Consider the following 25,513-nt stretch of genomic DNA (forward strand, 5'->3'; position numbering starts at 1 on the left):
TCCCCCAGTGGTACAATTGGTAAATCCACTGTCTAGTATGGAGCTCAACCAAAGAGACCACAAAAATTCCAGCTTTGATTCCCGGTGGGCTGGGGGCACGACAATCGGTTGCGGTGCCTCTTGCACTAGGAGGGAAAAATCAGCCAGGATTTCTGTTCCTGATTGCTATCCAGGAACTCCCGACACCCTAATTAGATTGGGTTTGGTTGTGATGCCCTACATGTGAGAATAGCCTGCCGAGACTTAGTGGCTATACTCACACATGAAGAATGGGCATTTGGTGGAAGTACCAGAGGATGCCTGGCAGCTAGGAAACCACACCCCAGCAAAGGGAGGCATGGGAAAAAGATACAAGAAATTAAACCTTTCGAATCGGCATCAGCTGTACCCAAGCCAGCTCCCATCAGTATTGTTGTTGAGTGGTGCAGCTATATGCGTTCTGTGGCTTACAAGACTGGATGTGCAGAGTACCTTAGACGATCACAGGGGAGGCAGGCCACGAGTTATGCTCCTGACGGCTCATTACTACACCCAGCTGTTCCTTTTGTATTATTCTTTTCTCTGGTGGGAATAGTTGATGAATATACTGGACTCCTTGGAACTGTCACAAACCTATTTTAACCAACACAGCAAATTAATTGTTTGTGGATTCTCGGTTTCCCTAGGATTGCAGGAGCTGCAACCCGTCCTTGAGGTTACTTTGCTAAGGCTGTGTGCATCAGTGGACCCTAAATGGAGCATGAGCCGAGATTCTCAGGCGTGGTGAGGGAGAAGTCATTTAAAATAAAATCAAGAAATTCATAGAAGTGCGGCTGGTAATATTAACGCTTTTGCATCAGTACATTCAGCATTCTGGGTGAAGCCGCTGATAATTGGGTATGAAAAGATGAAATCAGTGTAACTCAGGAAAGCTCTTCTATTTTGCTGTGTTTTGTTCTGAGAGTAGGTTTACAGTCTGAAGGGTTAGAAGATAATTGCAAAATAAAAGATAGCCATGGTTTCCATTCTTTTCACTCAGTCACGTTTTGCATTCCGTGTAGATGGACTGCAAGGTGAAGCTACACATCTGATTTCCTCAATCTGTCAGGTTTCCATATCACTCTAAACCTTCTTATATTAAGCCTTGTGAACGTCGAACTTGATGTTATGCATTCGGCAGCGTGCAAGATTTGTATTCATGAAATGGTGAACATTGGGAGTTTTTCCAAATGACACGATACACACTTTTGATTATGATATTACATAACAGTACCGGGACAGTCATTGTTTCTGGCACAGAGCTCAATTTAAGCTGTAGGGCCCCACAATAAAAACATAGCAATGACAGAGCAGGAAAAGGCCATTCAGCCCATCTCACCTGTACTGGTGCTAGCTCCTCAACTGCAGTCAACTACTATAATCAATGTTTCCCTGTCCTTTCCCCATAATTAATATGCTTTCAGTCTACTGCTAGAAGCTGACATTTTTTTTTATCCCCCCGTGTTTCGCTCATTCTCCCATGAAGGCAGTAGTTTATGAAAAAAGCAGCAAAAAACTGCAAATGCTGGAAGTCGGTAATAAAAACAGGGAAGACTCGAAATACATGGAAGGTCAGTCAGTATCTGTAAAAATAAAAGACAGGTTAAAGGTTCGGGTGTGTAAAGCCCTCACTAAAACAGTTCTGATGAAGGGTACACACCCAAAACGTACAGCTATCTTTTCCTTTTACAGGTGCTGGCTGTCCTAATGAGTATTTCCAACATTTTCTGTTTTAATTTCATACTCAGTATATGTTCCACAGGCACTGGCAGCTCTCGGGCACCTCACCCAAGAGGCCTTTCTTCATACGTAGGCCTGGTCGCAATTGTCAGCAGTTAGTCGATCATGAGAAGCAACACAGGTTCTCACCTGAAGTCCACAAGTGCAGTTTGCAGCAGGGTTGACTCCATATCAATCAGGAGTGGGAACCCTTGCCAGTTCCCCTGCACCCCCCTCCACCCCCCCCAACCCCTTACTGTACAGGGAATCGTGAAATCAACAGTAGTGTTCTGATTAACAAAGTGAGACAAAAACTTAGCACAGACATTTGCAGCTAACAGATAGACTTTCAGCTCATTAATTTTAGGCTGGCTTCAAACTGGGTGAAAGGACAGTATTCTAACCTACTGTATACCAAGATGAACACTATTTTCTTATTGCAATGTAAATATTCATCTAGAGGCACATCACTTCAATTTACAGCAAGAAATAAAGTTTGTGTTGGACGCTGTGAATAACTGTTAACGTTGCCACTAATGCCCCTGCAGTTGTATGTGTTTTGACTATCAGTCCAATTCGCATTGCTCAGCCATCCTTCCATTGGGTTCACAGAGGGACAGCATTGGTGGCACCTTTTCAGATGTCATGGGTGTCACCATCCAGACCTCTTGACCGAGAAGCAGGTGTGTGGATTTGATAATGGAACATTACAGAGTATTCCATGGTAACCTAAACAGGGATTGCTTCAGGATGAGATTGATGGGGCTAATTGAAATTTAAAAACTCTTGCATTTAACTGACTATGTTTTTCAGACACCTTCAGAATTAATAGTGACAACAAATTCAGTGTGTTCTATGACTGACATCAGTAAAATTGTTGGCAAAAAATCAATTCCATGATTAACGGCACCAGTTTGCTTAATCTATTATGACTCAAATGGATAGAGAGGGTTTATAATGTACTGCCCTCTTGTGGTTTCAAGGCACTGCACACTGATAGCGTGTATTACACATTTGACATGTTTCTGTTTTCATATATGGGCACAAGCTGCATCAGAATTTTGAGATGAATGGAAGATAGCACTTTAAAAATAATTGCCAAACGTATAGGAGCTGGTAACAAATACCCAATTTTGTATCTCCCGACTGTTCAATTTAATGTTGACAGCATAGATTCTTATCCAGAACCCACATCTGCTTATTTTAAGCCTGTACCTCCATTAGTTATTTTACAGAGGTTCCCATGCCCCATGGCCTAGTATGGTAAATGAGTCAAGGCACAGACCAATGTGTACCTAACCACACAGACCTGGACGGTGCCAGGTTTGACCACCAGCATCTGATTTATCCAATCTAAACCGGAGTGGTAATAAAGGATGCAACAATTAGCCTCAGTACCCCTGGACTAATAAGGGAAAAAATAAGAAGGTGTTATGTGTCTGGTTAGGTATCTAACTTGTAAATTGGATCACCGGGATTCACGTGATTTGGGCTCTCAATGCTCGCCACGAAAGTTAGCTTCCGTGAAAAGCCTATGATCTGAAGCTTAACCTTGCGCATAATCTATATGTGATATAATGTGCCTGGGGGCAAACCAATATTTGCGCGATTTCTCAACCCTTAAGAACTTTGCAATCAAAACATTAGCATGTCAAAATATTCTGTCCCCTTCGAAAAGATGCTATGGCAGTAAAGCAGACATTTCATCTACGAGCAGACATGCTTCTCCTGGAATGTTCTGACATAACTACGATGTAGGAGCGGAGTTGCACCATTTTGTTTCTGAGAAAATTCACGTGTTACTGATTTACGCTGGTTTTACGCTGAAATATCACTACGCACTATTTTCCTTGATCCTTTGCACCACCCTCGATTTATGTCCGCCAAAACCTCACTTAGCTCACTAACATAGCTCCGATCCCCACACAAAGACCAGCGAACGTGGGTTTCCTGTAAATTTATGCCCAAAATTTTAGGTGCTGCAGGACCTGAAGTCACTAGTTCTGTTATTTAAATAGCAATGTTTTTCTCCTTTCTGAGACCTGCACTGTATTTTCTATATATTTGAATGAATGTTATTTTTATGGCATCACAATCAGCCAGAGCCAGAAAAGCTGTTTGTGTGCACACCACATGAGTGGTGCAAATGGATGTGAGCTGTGTCTACTCAACTGTGCACTTCTATAAGTACCTCTTTTCACATACTAAATGTGGAATTGGAGAATATGATCCACTTATTAAGTTGCCTTGAAGCATTGGCCTAATCCACATGCCATTACTCAGGACTGTTTTGAGTTGTACAGTACATTGTTTTGTAGGTTGGCGTGTATGGATTTATATCGGATTTTTAATGTAATGGAAATTTTAAAGTTAGTCCTCGATATTATATCCAAAAGGAAAATCAGCTTGTGACTATTTTGGGTGTTGATGAATGCTATTTCATTCTGAAGAGGGTGATATAATGTAATCAGTATTACACTTAGAGGAATCATTGATTATGTCACTTTGCAGAGGAAATGTGGCTGTTTATGCCAAAGAGAGGGGTTTTATAGTATACAGGATTGTTCAGTTAGATTCATATTACTGATACTGAAATGAATGTTCTTCCGAGCAGTGTGGCTAGTTATTTTGTGCTGTAGAGAAATTTGGGGATTTCTCACTGCGCTGTCTGACAGACCCTTTACTACAGTGAGTGGTTCCACAGCATTTATCAAGATTGTTGCTATGGCAGTCACAAGAGGAGTAATGAAGTGACTGGACTCACCAGAAGAAGCAGTGTGTGTGGTCTCCCCTGATAACAGTGTTAAAAAGTGGCACACAAGAATGAACACAGGATGCTATACTACCCTCCTATACTGCAAGCTCTCAGAAATAAGCTGCAGGGGAGGAAGGAAAATGTCACATTTCCCAGTTATTTAACTCAATTGTAACACAAGTTAATGCACCCAGTACGCTGAATGAGTTTATGTATAAAAAGTATTCTTTGATGCTTCCTTCTGTCTTCAACTTCCTATTGAAACAAACTTAACAAATTAGCTTAAATGTTGATTTGTTTTTTCATGTGCAGTACTCCAGTTCCGGTGTGATTAAAGGACTCATATCTGCAGCATATCATTTACTAAATTATGCTTTCATGGTGCTTATATGTGAAAGAACTAGCATTCACATTGCACTTTTCACTACCTCAGGATGTCCCAAAGTGCTTCACAGCTAATTAATTGCTTTTTTTTAAAACTCACTGTTATAATGTAGGGAAACATGCCAGTCAATTTGTGCACAGCAAAGTCCCACAAACAGCAATGAGATAATTAACCAGTTAATCTGTTTTTGTTGGTGTGATATCCGAGTGGTAAGGTCAGAAACTGAGAGAAGCGAGATATTAGGAACAAAACCCAACTGTTTATTTACACGGTGTAGCAGAGAGACATAGCTCTTACAAGCTGGAGGCAAGGCACACAATTCTTACTGCATGAGCCAAGATGGAGGATGAACCTCTGAGTCATACCCATAATGCAATGCCATATTACCGTATAAACTGGTGTACCAGGACATTGAATACATGACCCATTACCTTAAATACTGGTGAATGTGAACCCTTAATATTTGGCTCCATCTGGTGGATAACTTAAACATTACATCCCAGATTACTATATCCCTCCCCTCTTAAGTTGAACATTAATTTCTTAACAACATTCTTAAAAAGTCCCATAAGGAAACTCCTTTAACGATAGTCCATACTGAACGAATCTAGCAGGTCGTTATCAATCTCTCTGGCGGCTTGTGAGTCCTTGGTGAACGTCTTACAGTCAAGTCCCTGCTTGGTTGTGGTAGAGCCACCTGCTGCTCCTGAGCAGCACTCAGAGTATCTGACTCTGCTACGATGGTTTCCTCTTGACGAAGGGGTCCAGGTGGAACTGGCTCTGTTCGTGGTGGTGGTACCACCGATGCATTTGGATAACTGGAGGCCAACTTGTCCTCCGACATCTCCTCTGGAACCTCCATTTCGATTTCCCCTTGTCTGGTCAGTATCTGATCTACATGTCTGCGTACTACCTGACCAGTTCCCACCATGACCGTATATGATACTGGACCGGTCATTGAGTCTATGACGCCAGGAATCCATTTTGGACCATAACTGAAATTCCTGGTAAGGACTGCATCTCCTTCTCCAAAATTGCGGCTCTTTGTCCTTCTGTCATGGTTCTCCTTTTGTTTGATTTGTCGGTTTTCCACCTTCCTTTTTAGGTCTGGGTGAACCAGGTCAAGAGTGGAGCGTAGTCGACATCCTAACGACAGCTCAGCAGGAGAGAGTCCTGTGGTAGATTGAGGTGTTATTCTGTAGCTGAACAGAACTCGTGACACCTTGGCTGCCAAGCTCCCTTCCGCACTTTTTTTCATCATCTCCTTAAATGTTTGTACGGCTCTCTCCACAAGTCCATTTGAAGACGGATGATATGGAGCTGAGGTCATGTGCACTATGCCATTGTTTCTCATGAACTCTTTTGTTTCTGTACTCACAAAACACGTGGCATTGTCACTTACTACGATCTCCGGTAGCCCTTGATTACTAAAACTCCTACGCAGGCAGTCTATAGTAATTAGATGAAGCAGAATTTACAGGATAAACATCCATCCATTTGGAATGGGCATCAATGATTATGAGGAACATCTTTCCCATGAATGGACCCGCATAATCTACATGTAATCTTCTCCATGGTTTATCCGGCCACTCCCAGGGGTGGAGAGGAGCCGCTGCTGGTGCCTTCCTGTGTACTTGACAAGTGCTGCATGTCTTGACTAGATTTTCTATCTCCTCATCTAGCTTTGGCCACCACAAGTAACTCCTTGCCAAGGCTTTTATACACGAAACTCCAGGATGACACTGATGTAGTTGCCCTAGGATAGACTGTCGTGCTGGCTGTGGAATAATCACTCGTGCTCCCCACAACACGCAACCATCCTGCACACCCAGCTCTGTTTTCCTGACACTGTAAGGTGTGAAATCAGTCCCTTCTGTGGCCAACCCCTCATCACATATTCTCGGACTCTAGACAGTACTGGATCTTTACCGGTCCATGTCCTTACTTGTTCTGCGGTCACAATTGCCATGTCCGTGTCCTCCAACATCAAAACTCTGTCCTCTGGAGCTGCACGGATAAGTGTACCTGGCAGTGGAAGACGGCTCAAGGCATCTGCGTTCCCATGGTACTTGCCCGCCTTGTAAACGATGACATACTCATATGCCCTCAACATCACTGCCCACCTCTGGATCCGGGGTGACACCATCTGTGGTACGGCTTTCATTTCATTAAAAAGAGATAGAAGAGGTTTATGATAGGTGCATATGGTGAATTTCCTGCCATATATGTACTTGTGAAACCTCTGCAACCCAAACATTACTGCTAACCCCTCTTTATCTATCTGGGAATAGTTTTTTTCCCCTGGTGTCAGAGTTCGAGACATAAACCCTATTGGTCTTTCTGTTCCATCTTCCAAGCTGTGTGAAAGAACCGCCCCCACCCCGTAAGGTGAAGCATCACAAGAGAGAATGATGTCTTTCTCTGCATTGTAGTGAACCAGCACATCCGAGGACAGCATCAGTTTCTTGGACTGTTCACATGAAACCCTCTGTTCCTCTTCCCACTGCCACTGTGTCTCCTTACGCATAAGTTTGTGAAGAGGTGCTAACACTGTTGCCAAGTTTGGTAAAAATCTGTTATAATAGTTTAGCAGTCCCAGGTAAGCTTTTAACTCAGTCACATTGGTAGGAGCTGGGGCCTCCTGCAGTGCTTGTACCTTCTCCTTGATTGGATGGAGCCCGGTGGCGTCCACTCTGTGTCCCAGGAACACGGCCTCATTCCCCAGGAAAGTGCACTTACTCCTCTTGAGCCGTAACCCAGCCTTATCCAATCTTTGTAGTACCTCTCTCAGAGTGCTCAGATGCTCCTGGTCGGTTCTTCCCGTCACCAGAATGTCATCCAGATAGATTGAAACATGTGGGATCCCTTGCAGTACACCCTCGATAGTCCTCTGGAAAATAGCTGGACTAGATGAGACACCGAATGGTAAGCGGTTATAGGTAAACAAACCCTTGTGTGTATTTATGGTTACATACTTCTTGGATTCCTCATCTAGTGTAATCTGCAAGTATGCATGACTCATATCCAGCTTCGTGAATTTCTTCCCTCCAGCCAAGTTCGCAAAGAGATCCTCTGTTTTGGGAATAGGATACTGTTCTAGTTTAGACACCCTATTTACTGTCAATTTATAATCTCCACAGAGTCTTACCGAATTGTCCGGTTTTAAAACAGGTACAGCGGGAGCTGCCCATTCTGAACATTTCACGGGTTCCAGTATGTTCTCTCTCAAAAGACGATCAAGCTCAACCTCTACCTTCGGTTTCATGGCATACTGCACAGGTCGTTTAAAAAACCTTGACAGTGTCTCCTTGTCTACATAAATCTTAGCTGGGGGGCCATTAAATGTGCCAAGTTCTTCCTTGAACACGTTCTCATGTTCAATCAACACTTCTTGCAAAGACAACTGTTTGCCTCCCTCTATTTGATTTATTGCTCCCCAATCTAATTTAAGTTCTTGTATCCAGCCCCAACCTAACAGGTTTGGTCCGGAACCCGATACTACAACTACAGGTAGCTGTTCCACGGTGTCCCTGTGTTGCACAGTTACAGTAGCTGTACCCAATGTCGCCACTCGCATAGAGCAAGACTTTTACTCTGGAACTTTTGCACGGTTCCACAATTTTGAGTACTCCTCCTTGTTCATTATGGTTACGCCGCATCCTGTATCCACTTCAAAGTTGACCTTAGAGTCATTTACTGTCAGTTGCAAAGTGATAGGATCCACTTTTGGAATGTTCTCTACCATACTATGCATTATGAACATGTCGTCTTCTTTCTCACCTTCTCCGCTGATGTGATGTGCTCCCTGTTTTTTCACTTCTCTTCCTAGGTTTTGCTTTCCTCCCCCTTTTGGTTTGTATTCCTCCACGGTTGCTTTTGCCCTGCATGCACGTTTTATATGTCCTTTTTTCCCACACTTGTGGCACTTTTCCTCCAGAAACCTGCATTCCCTCGCCAGGTGATCGCCATTGCATTTATAACATGTCTTTACATGCTCCCTTTGTGGTTTCTGACACATATTTAACTTGTGCACAACAACCTGACCTGCAATTTGCTTTGTAGTAGCCCAGTCGGAACCTTGTATTTCTTTTACATCTCGGTTCGCTGTCTCTATGGCTTGAGCAAGTTCCAACGCTCTTTCATACGTAAGCCCAGTCTCAGACAATAATCTCCGCTGCATTCGATCATCCATTATCCCGCAAACTAGCCTATCTCTCAGCATGTCTTTCAGGTTGTTGCCGTAATTGCAATCGTGTGCCAATTTTCTCAACACCGCTACATAATCCAATACAGTCTCTCCCGGTTTTCTGTTCCGTGAATTAAATTTGAAACGCTGTACAATCTCACTCAGTCTGGGATTGAAATGGTCCTTTAGCAAGGCCACTAAGTCAGCAAATGATCTGTCTCCAGGCTTTGCAGGACTGCGTAAGTTTCTCATTAAACTATACGTCTGACTTCCCACGGAAGTGAGCAAAATAGCTCTCCTTTTTCCGACATCATCTATATCATTTGCTTCAAAGAAATGCATCAACACCTCACAGTATTCATCCCAGGTCTGCGTCTGAACATCAAAAGCAGAGATCTTTCCTACCGTAGCAGCCATGATCCGTTAGTCAGTGCTCTTTTTTTTTCTCGTCAAGATGTGATCTGTTGATCCTCGTCACCAATATGTGATATCCGAGTGGTAAGGTCAGAAACTGAGAAAAGCGAGATATTAGGAACAAAACCCAACTGTTTATTTACACGGTGTAGCAGAGAGACATAGCTCTTACATGCTGGAGGCAAGGCACACAATTCTTACTGCACGAGCCAAGATGGAGGATGAACCTGAGTCATACCCATAATGCAATGCCACATTACCGTATAAACTGGTGTACCAGGACATTGAATACATGACCCATTACCTTAAATACTGGTGAATGCGAACCCTTAATATTTGGCTCCATCTGGTGGATAACTTAAACATTACATCCCAGATTACTATAGTTGGTGTTGGCTGTGGGATAAATATTGTCCATGGATCTTTTACATCCATCTGAGAGGTGGCAGATGGGGCCATGGTTTAACATCTCATCTGAAAGAGAGCATCTTCATCAGTGCAGCACTTTCTTAACACTGCAGTGAATTGTCAGCCTAGATTATGTGCTTAAATCTCTGGCGTGGGGCTTGAACTCATAACCTTCTGGCTCAGACAAGAATGGCACCATTCAGCCAAGGCTGAATGCACTAGTTCATCTCCCATTGGTGTTCCACTTGGGGGCTTAAGACCAAGTATAGACTGAAGGAGAAGTGGGTTAGAAGGTGGGGCGTAAGTAAATGAGGCATTTAGAGCAATGTTCCTGTTGAGCTGCGGAGTGCGCAGTGGCCTTGAGGTCCCGCGCAGGCCGTTCACTGGCTTTTGTATGGAAAAACCGTGCTTGCGCGAACATTTGAATGGGCCCGCGCGCTGAAAAAAAAATAAGAGGGAACATTGATGTAGAGATAAGTCAATGGGAGAGGCAAATCTGAGGCATTACAGCACTGCCACTGGCAGGAGGATGTAATTACAGCATGAAAAGTTTATGTAGGCATATTCCGATATAAATATGGACAAAGGAAAATATAATGGGAAAAGTTCACACAAAAATGTGGCAACAGGAAGTAGATTTTGTAGAAAATATGCACAGACACAAGATTTTTAATATGTTATGTATCTTTTCCTGAAGGAACAAATAATTTAATTTTAAAAATGCAGAGGTTTCTTTCTTCCAATTTCACCAACTGTATTAGTTTGTGTTCAATAAATGATTTCAGCTGTATGTTCCTGTTCAGTTAATACTGCCTCCGATTACATTTAAAGTTAATTGCAATATGGAGCATAACATGAGTAACATATACTGTGGGTGCATGGAACTGCCTCACAAGAAATTGTGAAGTGGGTTTGAGATGTCTTGAGACTGACAGTCATTCCATGATTATTATTATTCGAGTCATTAGGGGTCATTTTTACTTTTGGAGGAGGTGGACAACTGACTTCAGTAGGGAAAGGAAATGGGCGGGTGTAATGCAGGCTGCCAGCTTTCCACTCCCGCCAAAAGTGAAAATCGGCCCTGTCGGCATACAAATCAGGACATGCTGCGCACTGCATACAGTGCATCAGTTCTTCACCCCCCAAAGTCTCATACAAGTGCATATGAGGATGAGTTTCAATAGCTTGATGACCTTTTCTCATCCCTCACTTTTCTTACATTCTTGAGTGACCAGGTCATTAAAGTGTTATATGTCAGTCTGGTTTAAGGCTTGTATAAATGTAGTATTGTAGGAATTGACGAATTCCTAACTAATAACTGAGGTCAACTCAGGAGATCAAATCAAACAGGTCTTTAATGTAAAACTAAACGAGTTCAAACAGTTTGATGAGATTGATACAGGAGAACCACGAAACAGGTCTTAACAAGATGGAGCTTCCACGAGGACTGCCTGGGCAGTCACGTGGTTTGCGACATGACGTCATTGCGTTTGCCCGCGTTTTCCCGCGCTCTTAAAGGGGCCACGGCCCGTGCATACAAACACTATATACAAAACGAAGTAATGTCTAACACAATGGTACAGGCTTAGGCTGGTGTTAGAACATCGTTGAAGGGAATTATGTACAGTTGCGCAGAGTCATTCAGTGGCTCCGCCACAGTATCAGAGTACTCATGAGGTATCCAGTTTGTCGAATGAAGCTGCTGAAAAATCATTCAAAGGCAGAGCTGTACTAGTGATTGGGTTTGATCAACACTGCTGTCAGATGACATTGCTAAGACTAACTGGGGCCCCACATGGCATCATACTGAACATGAGAATACTATAAAGTTACTGTTTGCCTGCATCGCCGGTAATCATTTATCTGTAGACTAACCAGTTGATTTGCAGGATACTGCTGCCCAAAGTGCCATCGTGAATTCCTGTTGGCTTTTACTTCTCAGGCACTTTAAGCAATAGAGCTTAATCTAATTGTAAATAATTGAAGATTATTTGGTTTTATTCTGTAGTGAGATGCATTCCATTTATTTCTCACAGGGAAAGAGTCACACGATATGTCAGCGAGCTTCTTGGGCAGATAATGCCTTTTTATTCTTTCAGTCACGAGTCAGTCATGCTCTCTATTCGTTGATATATTGGGCCCGATTCTGCTCTCAAAATAACGGTGAGGCTAATGGTGCTCGCCGTTATTTATGCGCAAATGGCACGGCAACCTCAGGCAAGGGCAGATGCGCAGTTAAATGGCAATATCCAGAAGTTGTCTGAGTTGTGCCACTCCGCCGTTAGCTTCACAAAAAATGGCATCTCGCTGTCTGCCTCACCATGGAAATGCATTGAATGGCGTGAAGTTGCTGTATTTGCGCGGTCGATACGAATGAAACTCGCCACAGACAGTTAAATCTTGTAATTTCAAGTGTAAGTACCCTTTTAACAAGGTGATAAGTGGTAATTACTGCCAATCAACTTCTTTGGCATTGAAAATTAACAATTACAAGTGTAGAGTCTCATTCCTTCAGGTTTTATTTGTTGTTAGAGATTTTTAAAATGTAAAAAAAAAATTGATTTTCCTTTCTGTCTTTTTTCTCTCTTACTCCAATCTTTCTTTCCCTCACTTTATTTCTCTTTCTGTACCTGAAGTGACATTGAATTCACCCACTCGAATTTACACTTGCCTCTCAGTCCTTGTGCTGTTAATTTCACAAACCATCAAACTGATTGGTTAAGGAGATACACCGTTGATTGCCCTGTTCACACAGATCCCAGATGCCCTGTTTCCCTCACTGTGTCGTTATCAGCCCGCACTTTCAGCAACTTGCCACGCAAAAAAATGTAAAAATCTAAATGTGTAAGGGCAAGTCTAACTAATAGCAGACTCACTTAGATGTCCTGCTACAGCAAAATCGGGACCATTGCATTTGCGTCATTGTGATACGTTTTTGTATGGGGGATGATTTTCCTCTGTCCTGCTCCAAAGTAGTGCCCAGAAAATGGGTGCTAATCCATTTTGCTACAGAATAGCACTGCACACACATTTCCTCTGTGACTCTTTTCCGGTGTCAACACTGTAGTGATCAATAACATGTCATTCTGTGGTGGACACTAGGTGGAGCAGTAGAGCTGTATATAGCTGTATGTATAAGACTACACTACCCAGCTATATATTATATTAAGACTACATTACCCATGAGGCACTAGGCTACCCACAAGGCAGCAGTCAAGATGGAAGCCTCTACAAGATGCTGTACAAGTCCACATGTGCTCAATAAAAGTAACTAGCAAAAGCTAGCTGTGTTCATAATAAGAATGTCTATTTATTAATGAACATAACAAACACCTGACTGCACCTGGAGAGAGTCCATCAATGTAAGTTACAAGCAGATGAATGTCATGTACTGTACCAGGTACATGTCAGGAGGAAACTGCTCAGGACAAGCCTGGCAATACTGATTCAACAGCTGATGTTTCAGCCACATCTATCTGAAGGGATAGGCTGATATTTCTAGTCTTTTACACTTAGTCATGGAGACCGTTTCAATACTCTGCCACCCATCGTTCAGCAAAACGGCTTATTTGGAGGCAGATGAGGGGAAACAACCACAAGCCCCTTTTACAACTACTGAAGAAATTTACCTGACTTTCTTCTGAGACGCAGGCACCTGCTTCCCTACCACAGAGTAGGAATTCTCCCGAACCTCGGACCATACACCTGCATCATGCCACCTGAAATAAAAAGAGAAGTCTCACATTCAAACCAGCACCCTCCTCAGTCGGATCCCCGTGTATCTGTGGAGTCCTGTAGGTTAAATGAGTTGAGCCTCCAGATGGGCAAATGTGGACCGTACCAGGTGGGTTCCAAGCCAGGGAAGCAGCATGGACCCCAAAGAAATGGCTGCATTTAAAAAAAAAAATCAGGTTTACCTTCTTACAAAAGAGGCTGATCAAGAAATGGCTGTGGTGGGGTGGGGAGGGGCTGAGCTGCCTCCCTGGATTACTGACCACCCCACCTCCCCACAGCAAGTAGTTCTAGGTTTTCTGGTCGCATGAGGCAGGCGGGTGTGAAGCCACGCTCATGATGGCGCTCACAAACTCCAGCTTGGACTTGATCCTAGCATAACCGTTGGGATCGCTATCCAAGGAATTTTCACCCAAGTTTTCCCATCTCTTTTTGGAGGGAGGCACGATCCAGTATTCAGTGCTGGTGGAATCGCAGGTGGGAATCTGTGTCTCACAGAAACGGTCTATTTTTATTCGTTACTGCGCTGTTCATGTACACATAGCCTTCTGCTACTGTGTGTGGTTCACCTGACTATTACACTGTGCTTAGCATATCCGCAATTTAGCACCACCGTCCTCAGCTGACTTCTCGGTGCCACCAGATCTGAATACTAATGACTTTGCAACCACCGTGGGAAATAACCTGTTCAGGAAATGCAGAGCTGCCTTTTCTGTTCAGGAAATTAAATGTACGTGTGCTGTCAAAGCACTAAAAAGAAAAGCAATACACAATGACTGAAGCTGTTCCAGCAAACACAGCAATGTAGCCATTGAATGGCAGAATACTGAAAACAATGTCCTCCCTAATCCAAGGTGCTAACTTTTCCCAGAATAAGATTCCACAAGTAGACAGCTGTCGGTGCCTCACCCAATTAACCATTCTGCATGAGTTGTTCTTCATGGAGCAGAGAAGGCTAAGAGGAGATTTGATAGAAGTATTTAAAACCATGAATGACTTAGATAGAGTAAATAAAGAGAAATTCTTTCTAATGGCTGAAGGGTCGATAACCAGAGGGCACAGATTTAAGGTGATTGGCAGAAGAACCAGAGGCGACATGAGGAAAACATTTTTAACGCACCAAGCAGTTAGGATTTGGAATGCGCTGCCTGATAGGGTGGTGCAAACAGATTCAATAGTAACATACAGAAGGGAATTGGATAAATACTTGAAGGAAGAAAAATTGCAGGGATATGGGGAAAGAGCGGGGGAATGGGACTAACTGGATTGCTGTTCGAAAGAGCTGGCGCAGACTCGACGGGCCGAATGGCCTCCTTCTGCGCTGTACTATTCTATGATTCTGCGTGAAACTAGACAGTGAATGTTAGCAGATTTTCCCATTGCAGGTTGGGGTGGACCATCACAGTTCAAACCTGATCCTGTCCTAACCTGATCCCCAGACACAAGCACTTCCAGCTGGTGATCAGAAGCAGTAAGCTGCCCGATTTTACTCTCTCTAAACCAGGAGTGGTGAAGGCAATTGTACCCCTCCCTAGCGTCATCCCGGTTGAGATCAGCCAACTCAGCAGAGACAGAGGTCAAATGAGAGAACGTTGTGGTCTCTGTGGCTCAGCTACTCCCTAGATAAACACACTGAGCCATTGTGGGAGCCCTGTTGTCAATTAACTTCATTATGCCGGGAAAATGCACCAAGTAAACTGTCAAAACTTTTCAAGTGAGTGAGGGGAATGCCCGCAGATCTCGTGGTGAAATAAATCTCATGCCTTCAGTTCTCACCTCGTTCTTTAGTAATTTTAAAATTCATCACTGCTGCAAAATGCATGTTTGTGTACTTGAGGTTTTGCCCTGTTATAAGAATGATGATTGAATGTTGGACATGCCTGCAGCTTAAGTTATGATTAAACTGGACCCCACTGCACTTTCAATCTAACTTTGTTTTAGGTGTCATTGGTTAATATTCCAGGACTGTTCTAAAGCTGTCAGCAACCTTTTTTTGAAATTGTTCTTCATGGGAAAAAGCATCTGCAGTGAGAACAACAAAAAGCCTAGCCACATGAGTTGTTCACTTCAAAAAATATACAGATGTTTTAAACCTCGAATCTTCTGAGAACCATGTTCCATTTTTAGAAATGTAAAAAAAATGTTGCCATGATGCTGTTTGATGTGTCTAAAATGCATGGGTATAAAATGTGAAATTGGGGACCAAAGTGGCCCAAAGAATTCTTGCCTAATATCATGTTCTGTGATAGCATATTGATAAGCCTGAGGGATGGATGTTCATTTAGTTTCCTGGTTTTACATTGTTTTTTACACTTTTGAAATATGCACAGCTGGTTCAAATTTGCATTAGGAACATTATCTGCCAAACTGCATTAACAAGTCCATGCAAAACTGAATTACTCCCATAGAACAAACAAACCCTTGTTTTCTGATGCCTTGTGAGACCAGCAACAAACCTAGGAAGCTATCATCTTGATACAAATTTTATTTTAATGCCCCCATTTTAAAGTCCCTGGCCTCTGTTAAGCTAGGGTGACCATATTTTCAAAACCAAATCCGAGGACACACAGGCAATGTTCCCCCGCAGTTTATTTTTGGGTGCGTGGCCCCTTTATCAGGCTACACAGCCCATTCAGAGTTTCACATTGGAAAGCCTGGTCCCAGGCTGCACTGGACCGACCGACCGACAGCTGCACGGCTGCACAGCTTAGATATACCGAATCACAAATCTTGTGTGTGTTCTGGCAATAGCGCTATACTATCTACTCGTCCCTGAATACCCTAAATTTTTCAATTTTAAATCTGTTCTCAACAGACTGAGATTTTTCATGAAACACCCTCTGTCTCAGAAGGTTTCTATTTCACAAACCTCTTCCCGGTGGGAGAATTTAGAGCTTGCCTTCCTTTATTCAATAAAAAAACCATGATGCACCATACAGGTAAAGTAAATCAAATCCACTCACCCACCAGCTCTCACCACAACCTTGGCTTCTCCCATGCATTTGAAGGTCACACCCTTCGGCCACTCACCATTGGATGAAGCACTGATAGGTGACTCAATCTCCTACAGTGCAGTGCGGCCAGAGCTATAAATAGGGCCTTTTCTTGGCCGCATTGCATTGTGGGAAGGTGGTGCCACCATTGATGCCTCCATTCAACCCGCTCCAGGAATTCGTTCCTGAACTCAAACTGGCAGAGAATCTCCAAGAAACGAGTTTCTGTGCATTAGCATTGAAAAATTCAGACTCAGGAACGAGATTTTTAAACCCTGGACTCTTTCGGGGACATTGTTTGCCCAGGGACACATTCCCAAATCCGGAGACTGTCCCCAGAAAACGGGGATGTCTGGTCAGCTTATGTTAGGTGCCTCTGCATCTTTCTGCAGGTCAGGAGGAGGCAGGCCAGGGTTTTAAGGCCTTTCCCAATGTTGCTGTACAAATGATTGGGATTGTACAACTTCTGATTTCTCTCCGAGAAGGCCCCTTTGTTCTGCTTTCTGACACCTCAGATATCTCCTATGTGCAGTCATGGCTGCCAGTAGGCATTCTACCCCTCCATGATACTGTGTGTTGCTATTCCAATGGATTGTGCCACTAGGTCTCTTTCTAGGACAATATATTGTCTTTTCTTAATTTTTTTCCAGTCATATGGACTCCTAATTGTCACTCAAACAATACCAGTTTGCCAACCAGTCCAGCCAAGAGGGCGCAACCATTTCCTTTGTGGCTGCAGTCAATGCTGCTCTGAGATTAGTTGGCACTCATAGACAAGATGAGTCAGTCAGTGGCGGTTATTTCCTCCCACCTTAAAATGGTGCACATCACCTGTCCGTGCTTCTTTATCCAGGGACATGGGCGAAAGCCAATTGAACTAATGCCATTGAGGTAAATGAGTTATGCTGGGCAACTCAGACTCAAACCTGTAATCTTCTGATTGGAAGTCAAGCACACTCTAGTTATCACCCTGGAGGACTTCTCCTTTTTCATGCTATTCATACCAATTTTATTTTCGATCATTTAAGTCCTGATGATGTAATCTATCAGGTGCTTGGATGTAGTACAGACTTAGGGTTGACAACTCTGGTTGGAAGTATTCCGTGGAGGTTTTATCACATGATGTAATGGCTTTAAGGACTGAGATACGTGAAACTCATTTACTATGGAGCAAGCAGTTTGACCACAATGCAAAATGAGGACCAGTGTGTGTATCAGATTTTTCATGTGCATACAACGTTCAAACACATTACATAAATGAACAATATTGAAACATCACCAGTTGTAATAATAATGCGAATCGTATTTTTAAAAGGGTGATGGTGTTTAGGCTACTTTATATTTCAATGCATATTTATTTTTCGTGTGTGCATGTGTTAATTCCAAGCAGCATTGTTTTGAAGAACTACTGCCAAAATCATCCATTTTGAAAAATGAATCTGTTCCCTCTGAAAGCGCAAAATACTGTTATTGCTAGTGAGCCAGAATTACGGTAGTGTTGTACATCGTAGCACCAGTAAGGTGTTTGAGAGAGGGCAAGCGTGCATTACCTTGACATTTCAAACACCAGCTGGACTATAGAGGCCCTGAATTTGCGGCCAGAGGGTTCCCGCAGGCGGATGCCTCCGACCAGCAAAACATCTACAAACCTATCTGATGGTCCTGGAGGTTCGGACACTTGCGTTCCCGGGCCTCTATGCATAGACATGCGTAGAGGCCCACGTATCCCAGGGGAGCAGGCGGTTCGCAAGCGTCCCTGGGATTATGTGGGCTGGCCTAACCAATGAAAGAAAGGGATCCCCATTAATACTTACGAGAATTCTGTATGTCATTTAATTAAATATTTAAAACAAAAATTTAATATTTTGAAAAATACATTTATATATTTTAAAGGGACTAAAAATAAATCTACCTTATTTCACAGGTTTTTAAATGTATAAATTATTGAAAAAAATGTATTTGTTCTTTAAAAGTCTTACGCTGGCAAAAGCAGGCCTTACCGGGCTTAAGAATTTCACGGGCATTCGCTGGGCAAATAGCCCAAGTCTCCGTCCTTTTCCCGGGGATGCGTGCGATCTGTCAAGAAGATTCTCAAGAGATCGCAAGTTCTGGGTTTTAGCGCATGCGCTTCGCCGTCCTAAACCCGGAACTTGCGCGGCCCCGACGGGCGCGTGCACAGCTCGTACGCACCCGTAGGGGTTGCAAATTACGGCCCATTGTCTCCAGGAATGTATGAAACTAATGAGAGGCTTATCACAAGATAAATCTGATTCACCATTTAACATTCATTTAGAAAATGCCCTACGATTTAGCAAAAGGGAATACCAATACACATCCATAACAGCCTGCAATTACATCACAAGAAATAGGGCAAAATCCTGACAATTTCTGCCACAATCTTCTGTTATACAAGTGCTGGAATGTACTTGCAATTTAAGATATGAAAAGCCCATTCCCCACTGTATTCTAAGTGTAACTACATGTCATTAGCCTATATTCAGGGCTATTTTTGAGCTGTCAACTTTTTGGGGCAGCTTTTACTACTTTCTCAGATTGGCATATATGCTAATAGCACCAAGAGTAAATTTTAGCTTATAGTTCTTGTTCTCTTCTCATTTATTCCTCTCTTTATCTCTTGCCAAATTATTGGTTTGTTTTTCATTCCTTCTCTTGTTTGATATCTCAAAATATGGGTATGGGCTGAGAGCATTGTTTACAGCACAGTCAGTCTGCCTGTGAACGCTAACTTATTATCACAACAGAAACACTGTAGTACTTTAAGATGACTTCAATTACATTAGACAGTAGGTTCCTTTTGAAAGGTGATCTAATTGGGCATCCTTTTGTCTCCCTCTGGCTTCCTTTTGAAGAAAATGTACATATTAGAAGCCATCAGAATGTCTGATGGCATTTTGGTTAAATATTCATTTGCCATCTCAAAATCAATCTTTAACTTTAATTTTTATTTCATAGGGCTGACTTTAGCTCGGTCTGCCAGCTGGGAATTGGGTGATAGCGGCCATAAAATTGGAGTGCTGCACTTACCAGCTCGATCCTACTGCTCGCTATTTTGCCCAGGGTCTTTACAAGGGTGACGCAGACCCCCCCCACCTGAATTGGGCAGGAGCCGTGTTAAAGTATGCAAATTGGGGGAACATTGCCAGACCCTGCTTGCAATTTTGTGGTACAAATGGGGCGGCCTAAGCAGGGGTCCTTAAAGGGACAGCTGGAGGCTGCTCACGAAATACCCAATTTCATTCTTTTGGTGGGGCCAGGAGAAGCAGGAGTGTTCCTCCTGGGCCTACACCGAACATCTGGGCTGCTGGCAGCACATTCGGGCCTCTCCTCTCTCCCTCCCCCACCCCCGGGATCGCTTTCGACTGTTTGCCGGCTCAGTGGGGGAGCTGGCCAGTTTCCTGCCCTCCCAGAAGCGGTGAGCTGAAGCGGGATCCCCGTTGTAGCGCCTGGAGCTCACTGGCGGAATGGAAATGAGAGCCAGGTTTCTAAATGGCTCAGGCCTCCTGCCGACGAGAACAGGTGCCGGCCGCCTGCCTATTTTCCGCCGGTAGTTAAAATTGACCATCTGGCTTCTATTCCAAATGGGAACATTGGAGAGAATATACGCATGTGTGCATGAGTACACAAACTCTGGCGTCTCAGCTCAGCAACGAAAAAAGTTGCTTTATTAAATTTTAATTACACTTCTCCAGTGATTTCCTCTCATCCAACACCACGTTCCTCTTGAAAGTGGTTATATTACAAACTGTATGTCCTTGTACACATAAACATTGCCTTTTCACCTCAGTAAGTTAAAAAATCTTTTTAGTAGATTTTAACCAAACTTCACAAGTGACTTCCTCTCATCAGGCACTGGTTTCCTTTCGGAAATGGGCATGCTGGGAACTGCTCCTCAATCTGGTCTCCAAAAATCAGGTAGGGTATTTTTTGTCAAAAGGCACAAACACTTGAAATTTTGAATCTGTTTTGTGATTTAATGGCCTGTAAAACTAATGCACCATTTTGCAACTTAATGATAGATACACCAGATGCTTCACGGCTCTTTAGAATCACCTTTCTTACCTTTCGCAGCTACTGCAAGGCTCCACCTTTTAACTCTTAAATGATAGTTTTGCAATTATTTCAACTCGTCTTTTATTGTGACTCAGATTTTTATTGATTTATAACAGACAGCACAGGAGAGTATAGAAAACAAAGAGGAAATAGTCGTAGTGCATCCACTCTGCTGTCATATCATGACCAGTATTATTGTGCAGCCTTATCATGCTCAAGTTACATTTGATATTCTTTTATATAGAATATTCTAATCTCCTATAAGCACCATCTTGTTTTAATGTTTTTATTGCTGTGGAAAGTTTCCATGTAATTGTGTATTTGATTAAAACTTGATGTATTTTTCTCACACGCTACTTGAAGACGTATTCATTGCGATGCTGAATTATTGAGATCGATACTTGTAGTTGGTGTTGTGCAATGGCAAAGGCGTAGTTGTAACTCGGTGGAAAATAGTGTGGCTTTCACCTGATGGATTGTTCCCATAGTGATGCCAGGCAGACTGTGCACATTGATTAGATACAAACACTATCTTTTTCTTTCTAGAGCAGTGCTTTTGTCTTTTCTTTAGAGAGATATAATGAGAAGTTGTCATTCCTGATCCTAAAATGTTGGCAGAGAGATTGTTTTGTAGTATATATAGACTTTAAAATGTTGCACCTGAGTAACGTAATACTTCTACAATAGCAAAATACTGCAGATGCTGGAAATCTGAAACAACAACAGAAAACACTGGAAAAACTCAGCAGGCCAGGGCAGCATCCGTGGAGAGAGAAACAGAGTTAACGTTTCAGGTCGAAGACCTTTCGTCCGAACTGGAAAAAAAAGCAGGAAATGGAACAAATTTTAAAGCAAGTTTAGGGGCTGGGAAATGGGGGAGGGGATGAAAGAACAAAAGGGAAGGTCTGTGATAGGATGTAAGGCAGGAGAAGTAAAGAGGCATTGAGAGATACTCAAGGCAAGAGTAGGTCGCCTGTCACTTTAATTCACCGCTCCATTCCCACTCAGACCTCACTGTCCTCGGCCTCTTGCATTGTTCCACTGAAGCTCAGCATAAGCTCGAGGAACAGCACCTCATCTTTCGGTTAGGCACTCTACAGCCCTCTGCACTCAACATAGAGTTCAACAATTTCAGATCATAACCTTGGCCCCTATCACATATCCACACTTTTTGTTTGTGCCTTTTTTTCTTCCCTCCCACATGGCAGCTGTCCTTCATTCTGCCAGCGCAATTCACACTTCATCTAGAGCCATCCTTTGTTTCTTAACGTAATACTTCTATTGCACTATCAGCTTCTTTCTATACCACTGTTAATCTGTGTTCAACATCCCCTCTTTCCAGAACTCTTGAAGTGGGTGTAGTTTGATTAAACGTTAACACAGTATCAAATCAAGCACGAAGATAAGGGTTTCTGCGGGATATAGTGAAAGGTTTAATATTTGTTACTTAAAAATCTTCTTATGCATTCAGAACCCTCTGTGATACTGAAATGATTTGTTTGCCACCCACGGAGGGGGTTGCTAAGAACTGCAGCTGGAATGGAGGAGGTGTTGATTTTGATCCAGGTTTAACCTGGGACGGTTGATAACATGAATTCCAGTGTGCTCGCTTGTGCTTTTTAAATGCCTGCCTGCTACTGAGCTGCAATGTATCACACACAGGCCCTATTTTCAAAACTTTTTCTGGCAGCACAGATACACTTCTGATCAGTTCTTTTTCTCTCTTTAGCTGTAGCATGAGCCTGTCTTGTGCCAGCAGAATCTTATTTGTGCCATTTTTGAACAATTCAGAAGAATGCCAGCATAAATTGTGGGAGAGATTCGGATGTAAAATTTTGCGATATTTTGTTTTCAGTTGTTTGTTTGGGTGCAAAATGTGGATTATGAGCCACACCTTATGTATATTTATTTAAATTCCCCTTATTGCAAGTGTATGACTTTATGCACTGTTGCAAATTACAGTTTGTTTTTTAACAAGAATCAGGATTGCGACATTGGTGCAATTTATGATCTGTTTTAACATTAATTTACACTAAACATCATGCTGTGTTTCAAGTGATGTAACTGTGATGCTATGCAGAGAAAAAAAATAGAGATTTTAAATTAACTTTTTTGGGGTACTAAATCTTAGTTTGAAGAAAAGGGCTATGTTTTCATCCGTTCTCTGAAATCTGAGGAAATATACCCCTTAAAACTCAACTTCGTGGTGAATTTTATAATTCAACTTTTAAAACATTGGGGATGTAGTATCTGGGGCCTTCAGTTTTTAACCAGTAATTTTTAAATTGTGATTTTTGCATATCCTGACTCAGTTACTGGGCCTGATCAGTCTTAGTACAGCCACAAATTCCACAACTGTTGCATAAAGAATCCAAGCTTTGGAAAATAGGGCCTGCCAACTGTAGCATCTCCTGTAAATATGAGTTCTAAAAAATAAGATTAATTAACTGCGCTCCAAGTGTTATTTGGACACAATGCCCTTAGAAAGTGCACCAATGAGCTTCACTCTTTTAGTAATAAATACCTCTTGCACCTGTTGAAATATGCATCTGCTTCAGTCATGTAACACTGGCAAAAATTATTTCTAATTATATCATGAAATGAGAATATGGGAAAATTTATCAAGCCTTAGCGTATTACTTTGTTCCCTGATTTTTATTGTTGATGTTAATCCAATTGCCTCTCCGCCTAACCATTTTTAGATATTTTCTCTCCCATCTTTTAGTGTATTGCACCATGCCCTGACTGAGGATGAGTAGACAGTCTAATCTGAGGTCTCCACCAACATCTCTTTAGAACTAAGGGTAGCTCAAGACGGCCATGTGTTAACTCGCACTCTCTCTTCCTGTGCGGAAGCTCCTCCTCTAAGTGGCCTGGCTGAGGTCTGTATGAGGAGAGTCAGCGTTTGAGGAATGAGTATGAATGTCCAGCCTATCACTCCGTGGCACATTGCATTGGTGCATCAGTGTCCCACAGGAAAGTATGAATAGTAACCCTGTAGTTTAAAAAAAAAAATTGGAATTGCTATTCTCCACAAAGGATGAGTGCCGAGAAATGATGCTTGTCCTGAGGCCCATGCCAAATTTGGCTTCGAGCCTTATTTAAGTGCCACCGGTGAGCTGCGGACGCCAAATGGGCACCTTGCTGCAGTTTGCTGATCGGGGAGGACAGGCAATCAGCCGGCACCTTTACTGAGCTAACTGACAGGCGAAATCTGGGAGAGGGGTGTGGGATGAGGCCATCCCAGGGGCAGGGGGTCCTCGAATGTGCCAGCAATGAACTGCAGCTTTTTTGTGGGCCCACAAAAAATAAAAAACGGAACATTTCCTGTGCCTTGGTTTGAGCAGCCTCCAGCTGTTGTTTTAAGGATTGCTGGTTAGGCTGCCCCTACGCCTGGTGCAACTAGACAGAGCACGCTCTGCCCATTTGTTCCTGAATTTCACATTTGGGGACTTACAAACGGAGTCGGACCCCAAATGCATATTTAAAGTGGCTAAAGCCTGTTTTAGGTGAGTGCCCGGGTCTTCGAAAACTCGCCCAAGCCACTATGGTATCTGACTCAGTTTGAACAAGGCCGATCATGGCATGAAATCCAAAGGTCTCACGCCGATTTTAGGCCAAGGAAATGGGCAGCCATGAGTTGATGTTATTCTCAATGCTTCAGATTTATATTCAGTAATTATTTTCTTGGTCTCTGCAGCACCAAAAGAAAATGAAGAACGTGTGTTCAGAGAACGAATGCGGCCCAGGAAGAGACAAGGAGCTGTACGGCGCAGGGTCCATCAGGTCAATGGGCACAAGTTTATGGCCACCTACCTTAGACAGCCAACATATTGTTCACATTGCCGGGACTTTATTTGGTAAGAGCAAGAGTGTTGTTAAAAGCAAATACCAAGTATGAAGAATCACTACATTATGTTGCAACTTTTCCACAGATGATCTGAGGTAATGTTTCTTAATAAGGTGAAAACTGTTAGTGTCAGATCGTCACTTGAATTGCCTTTAAAATCGCCACGTTGGGCAGATTGCAGCAGCAGGTAAGCAGGAAAAGGTTACCATCACAAAGCTCACTGTCAGGTAGTTGTATTATGTGTCAATTTTGTCCCACTTTTCAAGGATGTTCTCTGTTGGAGCATAGAATCATAGAATGGTTACAGCACAGAAGAAGGCCATTCAGCCCGTCGAGCCCTTGCCGGCTCTCTGCAAGGGCACCTCAGCTAGTTCCACTCCCCCGCCCTTTCCCCGTAGCCCTGGAATTTAACTCCCTTTTGAAAGCCATGATTGAATCTGCCTCCAGTACCTTTTCAGGCAGTACATTCCAGATCCTAACCACTCGCTGTGTAAAAAAGTTTTTTTGTTATGTCGCCTTTGGTTCTTTTGCCAATCACCTTAAATCTGTGTTCTCTGGTTCTTGACCATTCTGCCAATGGGAACAGTTTCTCTCTATCTACTCTGTCCAGACCCCTCATGATTTTGAACACCTCTATCAAATCTCCTCTCAACCTTCTCTGCTCTAAGGAGAACAAACCCAGCTTCTCTAGCCTATCCATGTATCTGAAGTCCCTCATCCCTGGAATCATTCAAGGCCTTCACATCCTTCCTAAAGTGCAGTGCCCAGAATTGGACACAGTATTCCAGTTGAGGCCGAACCAGTGTTATATACAGGTTCATCATAATTTCCACGCTTTTGTACTCTATGGGCTCGCTTTTGCCAGGCCCGAGGAGGCGAGATTGGAGGCGTGTGAGTTGTTAAAATCGCAAAAAATGGCAGGTGGGCCCAATCCCGCTTCCATCCCGCCTCCGAGCAATTTTCCCACATGCGAGTTTTCTGA

General features: G+C 43.0%; 1 protein-coding gene across 2 annotated transcripts in view; it reads left to right on the forward strand.

The window, feature by feature from the left end:
• The window catches only part of LOC147121072 (protein kinase C epsilon type), a 788,174-nt gene that overhangs the window by 413,090 nt on the left and 349,571 nt on the right, over positions 1 to 25,513 (forward strand). Inside the window, exons 3-4 of one of the 2 annotated variants that reach the window (XM_085980505.1) lie at positions 20,478 to 20,543; positions 24,382 to 24,541. In XM_085980505.1, coding sequence (XP_085836631.1) covers positions 20,478 to 20,543; positions 24,382 to 24,541 — 226 coding nt within the window. The remainder of the gene's footprint in view (positions 1 to 20,477; positions 20,544 to 24,381; positions 24,542 to 25,513) is intronic. The other variant, XM_085980511.1, reaches the window with a different exon arrangement.

This window comes from Somniosus microcephalus, chromosome 3 (genome assembly GCF_052327205.1).
Source record: "Somniosus microcephalus isolate GS21.2 chromosome 3, FLI_Smic_1.0, whole genome shotgun sequence".
NCBI classification, from domain to species: Eukaryota; Metazoa; Chordata; class Chondrichthyes; order Squaliformes; family Somniosidae; genus Somniosus; species Somniosus microcephalus.